The sequence below is a fragment of a genome, assembly GCF_019968955.1.
Source record: "MAG: Porospora cf. gigantea A chromosome Unknown PgA_NODE_922_length_9531_cov_409.391, whole genome shotgun sequence".
Classification (NCBI taxonomy): Eukaryota; Apicomplexa; class Conoidasida; order Eugregarinorida; family Porosporidae; genus Porospora; species Porospora cf. gigantea A.
In genome coordinates, this window is record NW_027151965.1 from 1 (window position 1) to 9,531 (window position 9,531).

General features: G+C 54.7%; 4 protein-coding genes across 6 annotated transcripts; 1 reads left to right on the top strand and 3 right to left on the bottom strand.

The window, feature by feature from the left end:
- Positions 1 to 417: 417 nt before the first annotated feature.
- KVP18_005051 (uncharacterized protein) lies at positions 418 to 3,078 on the top strand (the record flags this gene model as incomplete). The annotated part of the gene is made up of 1 exon (XM_067949377.1): positions 418 to 3,078. The coding sequence occupies one exon, from the start codon at positions 418 to 420 to the stop codon at positions 3,076 to 3,078; it is 2,661 nt and encodes an 886-aa protein (XP_067805755.1).
- Positions 3,079 to 3,188: 110 nt separating this feature from the next.
- On the bottom strand, positions 3,189 to 4,796 carry KVP18_005048 (uncharacterized protein; the record flags this gene model as incomplete). 2 transcript variants are annotated; one of them, XM_067949372.1, is made up of 2 exons in its annotated part: positions 3,189 to 3,708; positions 3,736 to 4,796. In XM_067949372.1, the coding sequence occupies 2 exons, from the start codon at positions 4,794 to 4,796 to the stop codon at positions 3,189 to 3,191; spliced, it is 1,581 nt and encodes a 526-aa protein (XP_067805751.1). The 2 variants fall into 2 exon arrangements, with proteins under 2 accessions (XP_067805751.1, XP_067805750.1); XM_067949371.1 differs by lacking the exon at positions 3,189 to 3,708 and having other exon boundaries at positions 3,732 to 4,553.
- A 1,747-nt stretch (positions 4,797 to 6,543) lies between these two features.
- On the bottom strand, positions 6,544 to 8,114 carry KVP18_005050 (uncharacterized protein; the record flags this gene model as incomplete). Of its 2 annotated transcripts, none has more annotated exons than XM_067949374.1 (2): positions 6,544 to 7,041; positions 7,104 to 8,114. In XM_067949374.1, 2 exons carry the CDS (start codon positions 8,112 to 8,114, stop codon positions 6,544 to 6,546), a joined length of 1,509 nt encoding a protein of 502 aa, XP_067805753.1. The 2 variants fall into 2 exon arrangements, with proteins under 2 accessions (XP_067805753.1, XP_067805754.1); XM_067949375.1 differs by having other exon boundaries at positions 6,544 to 7,074.
- A 53-nt stretch (positions 8,115 to 8,167) lies between these two features.
- On the bottom strand, positions 8,168 to 9,400 carry KVP18_005049 (uncharacterized protein; the record flags this gene model as incomplete). The annotated part of the gene is made up of 1 exon (XM_067949373.1): positions 8,168 to 9,400. One exon carries the CDS (start codon positions 9,398 to 9,400, stop codon positions 8,168 to 8,170), a length of 1,233 nt encoding a protein of 410 aa, XP_067805752.1.
- Positions 9,401 to 9,531: the final 131 nt, after the last annotated feature.

Consider the following 9,531-nt stretch of genomic DNA (forward strand, 5'->3'; position numbering starts at 1 on the left):
CCCCCCCCCCCCCCCCCGCCTCGGCGTCGGCCGCGCCCTCTGTTTATACCTGCCTGGCGGCTGTGGGGGGGACTGCGGGGGCAGACGCGCCAGCGGCCTTATTACGCAGTCTAATATTGACAAGCTCCTGAGCTTCTTTGAACTTTTCAGGACTCAGTAGGGACTGAGCCGACGTTGACAAGTTCTTGAATACAAGCGAAGAGAGCAAGGGACCTGTCTGACAGTTGGGGTATGCGGACAGCTTCATAATGTGTAATTATTTTCATGTTAGATTCGCATGAAAACAGAGGAATAGATGGTGAATTGTAGATTCCCGCAACACACGAGTCTCATACGCGCACATAAATCCGACTCCTCCGCCTTTGAATCCGCTTTTGAATCCCTCTCATAGACTTCGTTAAAATTCACATATATTTGATGCGTGTTGTATCTATACTCGGAGATAACCTAACTGGGGTTCGGCTGGGCTCCAGTTTTCCGATGTCTGCTCACGTGTACGAGCCAGGAACTGGGGGCGCGACATTCATGCCCCAATCTATGGCCCGGCCCATGCCGCAGTCGTTCGCTCCGGTATTGGGCCACAACGCCGTAACCAACGTCGTCAATTCAGTGGGAGCAGCTCGACCGTCAACCCTTCCCCTGTCTACGCGTACGTGCGCGTATCCTTCGCCACCAACAACGGTTTCACAGTATCAAATGAACGATCAACAGCTCCAGTACCATGTGAATTCTGAAGGTGGTCAGCAGTGCGCTGTCAACTGTCAGCAGTTCCCTATGAGCGGTCAGTACCCTGTGAGTGCGCAGCAGTACCCTGTGAGTGCGCAGCAGTACCCTGTGAGTGCGCAGCAGTATTCTGTGAGTGCGCAGCAGTACCCTGGGAGTTCGCAGCAGTACCCTGGGAGTGCGCCGCAGCATGGTGGTCAGCAGTTCCCTGGGAGCGCGCCGCAGCATGGTGGCCAGCAGTTCCTTATGAGCGGTCAGTACCCTGTGAGTGCGCTGCATCACGGCGGTCAGCAGTACGCTATCAGCTGTCAGCAGTTCGCTATGCGAGGTCAGTACCCTGTGAGTGCTTCGCAGCACAGTGGTCAGCAGTACGCTGTCACCTGTCAGCAACCTGTGAGTGTTTCGCAGCCCTTACAAGCCACACATGCCCCTGCTCTGACCCACCTTGACAATTCCCCTGCTGGTGAGATGGCGCCTCGTTCTCCCGTTGCTCAGCAAACGCTCCAGCTCCAGCTCCAGCCCTGCGCTCCTGTTAACGCAGTTCTCACTTCGGTGCCATCTAATAAGCAGTTGTCAAACCGAGAGTACTCGACTGACCGCTTCTACTCCAGGCCACCAACGATTGGCGTAACCCCCCCAACGTCCTGTGCTCAAATTGTCCGTAATCTTGCACTCTCAGGTGACCCACAATTAAGAAACCAGGCAGCTGACCTTCTCATGGGCATCATTTCGAGCAAGAATCGAAGGGGTGCGGTTCCGGGTGAGCAGGTGCTGGCCTCATTCTTGGGTGATGTTGCCCAACGAAGCGCATTCTACAGCACAGTAACGTTCTCCGACATAGAAGACCAGATCGCAGGAATCGTGCGGCAGTACGTTCGTTGCCAGACCTCCCATGTATTCGTCTCGACGCGCAAACCGGAGCCGGAAGATTTATCGGAAGACGAGATCTGGTCGGACGATGATGATGTCAAGGACAAGTCGTTCGCCAGTTCGTCAGCTCTACCTGCGAGGCCTGTGACTACAACGTCTACCTCCAGGAGCAACTTTCAGGGACCAGCGAAATCCTTCACAAAGAAGGTTGCTGCAGTTGTGGCCCGACCACACGCAGTCACCACGGAAGCAGTCCCAGCTTCTACACGCACTTCGACCGTCAACACGACTACAGCGTCAACCTCTTCTGTCTCCAGAAGCAACTCCCAGATGGCTCCGCAACCAGCGAAATCCTCCACACAGACGGGTACTACAGTTGTGACCCGACCACACTCTGTCATCGCGAAAGCTGACCCTGCTTTTACACGCACTTCGGCCGTCAACTCCAGGAGCACCTCTCAGGGACCAGCAAAATCCTCCACAGAGAGGGTTGCTACGGCTTTGACGCAACCGCACGTGACCACGAAACCAGGCCATACTTCGACCGTCAACACGAGTACAGCGTCAACCTCTCCTGCCTCCAGGAGTAACTCTCAAACACCTGCGGTTTCCACAAGTGTGACTGCCCCGCTGACTACCCAAGCATCCAATGATGAGGGAGAGACACCTCATGGTGACAAGGTTTCTCAACAGGTTACATCCTGGGCCGAGGAAGTAGAAAAACACGAGAAAGAGTCATCTTCTGGGGGGGACTTTGGCAGTGAGACGTCTCCTGTGCCGTTTGACATGACGAAGAAGAAGCGCAAGAAGAAAAAAACCTGGGCCCAGGTGGACCTCCGTACTGGCTGTGCCTACTGCAGTGGAGGGTGCTCTATGTGCAACCCGCTCCTAAGGGATACCAGTGACTCAGGCCACGAGGCCGCGTCTAATGCCACTTCAACACCCGCGACAGCACGGATCACGACAGGCAAGGTTAAGTTTATAGCCATGAAATCTTCCGTCAGACGGCCGGCTCCGCTTTCAGTACCACCTGTGATGTTTCCTGCGCAGACAGTGGACTCTACGCTGGACCCCACAGAGAATCCCACACCCTGCGAGGCCAAAACAGCGGCCTCTAAACAGCAAAGGCAAGCCGACATGCAGAAGCAGTTGAACGCGTTGACAGCTGCGGAAAAAAGCCTCCAGACATTCGATTTCGGGGACCTCAGCAGTCTGGCTCCTGAAGAGGCTGGTCGGAAGCTCACCAGCTTCTGCACCGCGGTTCACGCGTACCTGTGTCTGCTGATTCAGGACCAGTCCGCGGTCGGCAAGATTGTTGGCGTCATGGCGGCCAACATCCAGGAGAACAAGGACATCAGCTCATTCACGGGCCAGAACTTGTTGCCTGGTTGTGTGACCATCCTGGAGGCGCTGCACGCATCGAACCAGCTGCTTAACGTGTCCACTGAACGCCTAAAGGAGAGACTCCGGTCGCTGAAAGTATAAGTGATACACCAACATCTGTGACTTAATGCAATAGCGCTTCTTTTTTGACGCATCTCATTGCAGTGGTGCGTGCTTCTTCTCTTGTGCTCCGACTTCGAGCGGCTTCGTGGTCATAGGTTGTGATCGCGTGTGCTATGCAGCGTCAGGTCCTCCAGAGTAGCAAACGGTTGCGAGCTGGACAATCCTCGAAGACCGGAGAGCCCCTGTGCCGTCGGTTGTCGGGACTTGAGCAGAATTGAAATGGCTCGTCGGCGCCTCTTCGGCGCCGATGAGCAAAAGCGTTCGGAATTCGAAAAGCTGTTGGAGGTGTCTGTCCTTTGGAGATCGCTTGATTCGCGCGAATCCGCGTTGCGGGGCTCTTGGCATCTGGGAGACGGGGTGAGGGACCGAGGGCAGAATACGATGCCGCTGTGGGTCCTGCTTGGGGTTTCTGGCGTCGAGCACCGAGGAGTACTCGGTCTACTTCCAGGCGACAGACCCCGTTCGTGCAACTCAGGCCACTGAATGCCTAGCTCGACTTCAGCAGTTTCGATAGAGGCCCGGTACTTGTCACCTAGCTTTGAAAGCGCCTCGACAGTCGTTTTCATCTGGGGAAATCGTGCCACGATCTCGCTCCAGTTGCCTACAACACTGCGTCATACATCCTCGGCCGCTCACTTGTGCAGGAGCGCTAAGAGCACGCGACAGCTCTTTCTTACATGGTTGGCGCCGACGGATGCATACGAGACAGTCTTTTCCAGGATGGGGCTTAGTCTGACGGGAGTAATTGCATGCCAGAAGTTGTAACCAGACCGAATAGCAGTGATGCCAATGATCTCCAGGATGTACGCTAGTGGCTTTCCGGCCACTCGACCGTCCCTCTCTACAATTTCAACTACAGCTGCCAAGAGCTTTACGGGTTCGAGGTGTATTGCGGCCACCTTGATGCAGTATTTGGCCTCAACGGCTAGAAACCCGCATGCCGTTGACGCTTTCCGCGCCAAGCGGTCCAGACACACCGCCAAGTCCTCTGTGGTCCATGAGTCCTCGAGGCATGCCGAGGTGAACATCTCACGCAGGCACAGCATGCTGTTCTTGCAGATGGAAGAACGAGGTGATTCGAGTGCTCGACATAGTCCGGAGTACACAGAGCGCAATAAGGTGACTTTCTGAGACGTTAGAAATTCCGGGTCGAATTGTACAAGACGTCTAATTGAATCGATGCACGCGAACTGCGTCTCCCAGTCGTTACGAGACGCCAAGCGCTTGGCAGCCGTGCTTCTGAAGGTTTCCAGCTCGACGCGAGACATCGGAGTGAGCTCGTCCGATGAGAGGTAATTGGCATCCGCACTGGGAGGGCACATATCCAGTCGAAGCGTGAGACTGGGCGGCATTCCAGTGGAGGTTTCCGTGTGCGCAGTGCTAGCCGACATAACACTTCGGGTCACAGTTGGCTTCTCCTGGCAGTGGGGAGTCCCGAACGCGAAGCCCTCCATTCGAAAAGGGCTTTCAGTCCTGAACGAACTATCAACAGATTTCTGTGACCTAAGGTGCACAGTACTTGTGGAGTTCTGAGACCGCAAGTGCACCGTATTATGACTGTGCAACGGTGGACTGCTGCGGACTTTGAACATATAGATGCTCTTCTTCTTGTCTGCGGGTGTGCCTGCTCGCAGGTTTAGTGGAGGCACCTTACACTCGGACCCCCGAGGTACCAAAAGGGGCGAATCCGGATCCATCCGAATTCGGTGCTTTTTGTGACTTTTTCATTGGATTACGAAGCATGACTCAACACATTAGATCAATCGCCACCCGCACATGGGATCGCGATTCCTTTTACGTACCCTGCGTGCCAACCGACGTGTTGCGCAATCCTGGCAGCAACAGACTCCCTGGCCTTCGAGGAGACAGTGCTGCACGCTAGGCAAGCTGGCTGGGTTGTAGTCGTAGTCCTCTCTCAAAAAAGAGAACGAATGGTTGAAGTATGGATCGTACTCCTCCCCTGCTCTTGAAGGATCCTCCGTTGGTCTGTGTGGTACGTGTCGCTGCGGCGCCCTGTACAGGTCTGTGTCGAATGATGGCAAGGGAACCAGATTGGGGACCCCAGGAGGACAGAGGCCAGGGCCGTGATAGCGCCGCCGTGGTGGCCGCTGAAGGGGTGCCTGTGATCTATGTCCAAAGAATTTTTGCCGGTCCCGCACAAGAAGCGTATTGAGGGGTCGGCTGCACGCTTGAGAGAACTGGACTGGGGCCTGAATCCGAGTCGCTGGTTGGTGGAAACCCAGTCCTTGAGCGAACTGGGGCAACGCGTAGGTCGCAGGCCCTGGGGACGTCCCTCGCGGCAAACTTGGCGCATTCTCGACAGCGATGTCGTCTATCAAAACTGAAGGGTCTCTCTCGTATGAGTCGAACGTCACGGTTGGGCGTGCTGGGCGTGCCGGCTCATACGAGCGGAAAGCACGGGCGGTGGCTGGCCGTTGCGGCAGCTCCTCGTGCACCGGCCCAGCTGACAGGGGCTTCGTAGAATCGTAAAAGGCATTTGGAGGCAATTGCATGCGTGCCGCTGGAAGTACGATGGACGGTTGTACCACTGATACCGCTGTGTGCACCCTGGGTGGCATTTTTGTCAGTCGAGATGACGCACACAGAGCACACAACTGTGGATTTCTAGAGTGCGGCTGGCGGTTCTGGTTCTCCTCCACAGTATCACTAAAACGACAACGGACATCAATTCCGTGGCCGTTTGTCTTGGGGTCACATTCAACTTATGCATTTTTTATTATCATTTACACTAAACGCTTTGGATAACTTCTGTCGGAAGCTCCTACGGGTGCTGCTTTTCGAAGAAATAGCTGATTGCAGTATTGGTAACGACGAGGATGTGGAGAGGTGGGAGAGGCGCTTGGAGAGGGGGAGCGTCTGGATATTCGGAGGATTTGGGATTTCCAGGAGTCCGAAAGACATCCGTTGACGAGCTCGTCTTCTCTCGAAGTCGACAGTTTTAAGAGGGAGGGGGGGAGGTGTGGATTGGGAGGGTTGATATGAGAGCCGTTTATGGCCATCAGAGATGGGAGGAGTACGCGAATGTTTCAGGGATAATTGCGAAGTCCAGGACCTACCCCTTTTGGGGGGCAACGCCGGGGGGGCGTCATTGACGAGCCCCGTCGGCGGACTCGGCGCTTCGACCTGGTTGGCAGGGTGTCCACTTTCTACTTTTTTTCGAAGCGAGAGATGGAGCACCTGCTCGGATCCATCAGCTTTAGTCAGCATGATTAATGGCGAGTCTGCAAGGAACCAGTAATCGCGTCTTGCTCTGGTCGACGTGGTAGGGTTGTTGCAGGCAACACCTGTTAAGGTAGAGGCCAAAATCAAGGATGTTGCTGGTTGGACATCAACTTGGCTAAGCATAATGCAGTTTTAATCGTACTGTGGGAATATGCGAGCAGGCAGTCTTGACAAATAAAAATCTTCTGGAGGGCGTATGAACTACATCTCGAGAACATGCCCTCGGCGATCGCGAACGTCTACCTGCTCAGATCTCCGCGTCAGTTCCGCAGCGCGCGCACCTGATATGTCTTCCACAGGCGGCTTTGGCTCAAGCGTGACGGGGGGACAGGTGGTGGGCACCCGAAGGATAGCGTCCACTACGGATGGTATACCTGGAGGTGTGGGCGGTCTGGGACTTGGAACGGGTTGTTCTTTCTCGTGTTCGTCGAGTTTCTCTTTGAACGGGTCAGTGTCTGGCGGGGGCGGTACGGGAAGTGCGTCCATTTGTTCATCTGGCTCCGGACATTCTGGAGGGTACGGAAAAGCGTCCTCGAACCTCATGTACTGCGGCGGTATCTTAGGAAGATGGATGAAAAAAGAAAACGAGCAGAAGGGTGGCAAGGAAAGCGACTCGCAAGGCCCCGACAGGTCATCCAGCCAAAACCCTGGACACGCCAAAAGCACCGCTATGCACTGCGGAAGGCACACTGGCATTGCCTGGAACGTCTGCAGCCCCAAGGGCATGAAGCACTGTGTTTAATGGTCTCTGGACTACTCACTATGGGAAATATCGCTGCGCAATTCATTCCCAGATAGATCACGGCACAGACCCTATAGAGCACTGGATGAGTTATCCCGACCTTAGTGTTGTACTTCGTGGGGTACCCGTCGAGAATACCATCCATCATGGAGTCAGTGGTGTGGGCCATAATGAAGTCGGGGAAAGTAATCGGGTACAGAACAGAGCCAAGACAGTTGATGCCCGTCAGCATGGGCAAGCATGGGAACGGGCGCATAATCCAGATGGGTGGAGGGAGCAGCGGGGGGATGATGTCCATTAGGGTGGCGGCTACCTGCTCCACGATGGAAATGATCATCATCATGGACATCATTCCATTCATCTGACCTGATGCGCCACCACCCCCCTGTCCGGATTGGATACCACTCAGGAGCATGTCGATAAGCCACTGGGTCAGAGACCATGGCTTCTTTCTGGAAGGGCCTCCGGGGAACAACCCCAAGGCTCGTCGAATCGGAACATTGTGCGCCCCGACGTCGCAGTGAGGCATGCTGTTGTCCACGCCAGTCATGGCCTGACGGAACCGCTCTTTCGTCTCCTCCTTTGTCAGGAGCTCCGCAGCGTGGTTAAACCCCTCATGGTCGAATGCCTGGTGAGCAATGTCGTAGAGCCACTCGAATATCTCTCGTTCGTATGGCGACCGAAACTCATGGATCTTATCCAGCACGTCAGTCCGCAACATGGTTTCCCAGTCCACCCGCACGACGTCGAAGTCGTCAGGGGGATGCGTCTTTGGCATCTGCCTTCGGGACGGAACGGCATTCATGTCCACGACGCTACCCAACGATCGCAGCTGGCGATCCTCCGTGAAATGGGAGTCGTGATTCGTCTGGCTGTAGGCGCCGCCCTCGTTCAGGTAGTCGAGCCACAACTTATGCCTATAGGAGCTCGGTATGACTTTACTGGTTTCGGTTGTCAGCTGCGTGGGCCAGTGAAACGACTCAGGCAGCCTCCCCAGCGTCACCGGGCACAGCACTGCCAAGGTCAGCATTTTATAAATTGGATTGCGATATACGTGCAGCTAAAAAACACACATGCAGCCAATCAGCACCTATCAATGGCACTGTCAGGATACAGAGTGGTGGGCTCCCTTCTCACATATATGAGGTTAGGAAACCCTGGCCTGCGACCATATGCGTTGATTGAAAGAAGAGTGAGTGATGACTGGTCCGTCCTAGAACAGGGAAGCTTTTTGGCGCCTTCAGTCGGCCGTTCCGTGTGCGCTGGGCTCACATGGCACACCTGGTGAATGTCCATTCCCAGGCTGACGAAGGGATTGCCTGTATACCAGGGTTCGTCCTGTGCCGTCTTATCCAGCATGCATAGCGGGTCTAAGGCGCAGGTCACCCACCAAAAAACCACAGCGTCCAAGGCCATCTGTGCCCTTGATACGAGTACGCAACCAGAGCCAAACATCCTTTCCATTTGGTCAGTGAAAGTGCTCGGAATGTACGCCAACATGCTTTCGGGCACAAAGTAGTACGTTATGTAGTCTTGAGGGAAGCACCATGCGACTCCAGCCAGGTCGGCTTCCCCGATTACTTCCTTCCACCGAATGTGGAAGTCCTCCTCAGGGCTGACTGGTGCCTTAGAGGGACCGGACCGTTTCTGCATGTCTTTTGCTCGGCACCGAAAGCGAATGGAGCTGTCAACCCAAAACACAGCATCAGGTTTGAAGCCAACCACATTCCACTTGTCGAAGAGGACGTTGTGAACTACCAGCGGCTTAAAGCGGTACTCACCTATGAAGTGGACGTAGTCGGGGTACTTTTCGAAGTCAAACTGAACGTATCGCACGTTGCACATCCCCATGACCTTCTTTACCATGTCTTCCGGTAGATCCATACCCACCATCACTAACACGTGGTTGGGCAGACAGGTACGGAACGATCTGATCAAATCTTGAGCCTCCTCAAAATGTTTTGCATCTATCGCTGTGACTGCCACCACTCTGTCTGACCGGATCTCTCCAACATCAGAAGGCGCGCAGTAGTCAGCAATGACATTATTGAATAGATCGGTTGAGATCTCGAACTTTCTTCCTGGGACTCCGCGGTGACGCCAAGACTCATAACGGAATTCGGCGCCTTTGGAAGAGCATACCGCTTGTCTCCGCTGTTCGAAGAAGCGCTCGCTGCTTCCTGTCTCCACCTGCGCGGTGACCCAACCATGGATGCCGACCGAGTGGCTGTATAGAGTGACAGAAGTCAGCGATACGCCAGTCAACACAGCTATCAGAAAAACTATGCGTCGCTTTCTACCAGAAAAACCAGACATTGATTGGCTCTCTCAGTCTCGAAGTCAAACTGAATAATCCCACGTTGCCATGTCTTCCGGTAGATCCATGCCCACAATAACCAACATGTGGTTGGGCAGACAGGTACGGAACGATCTGATCAAATCTTGAG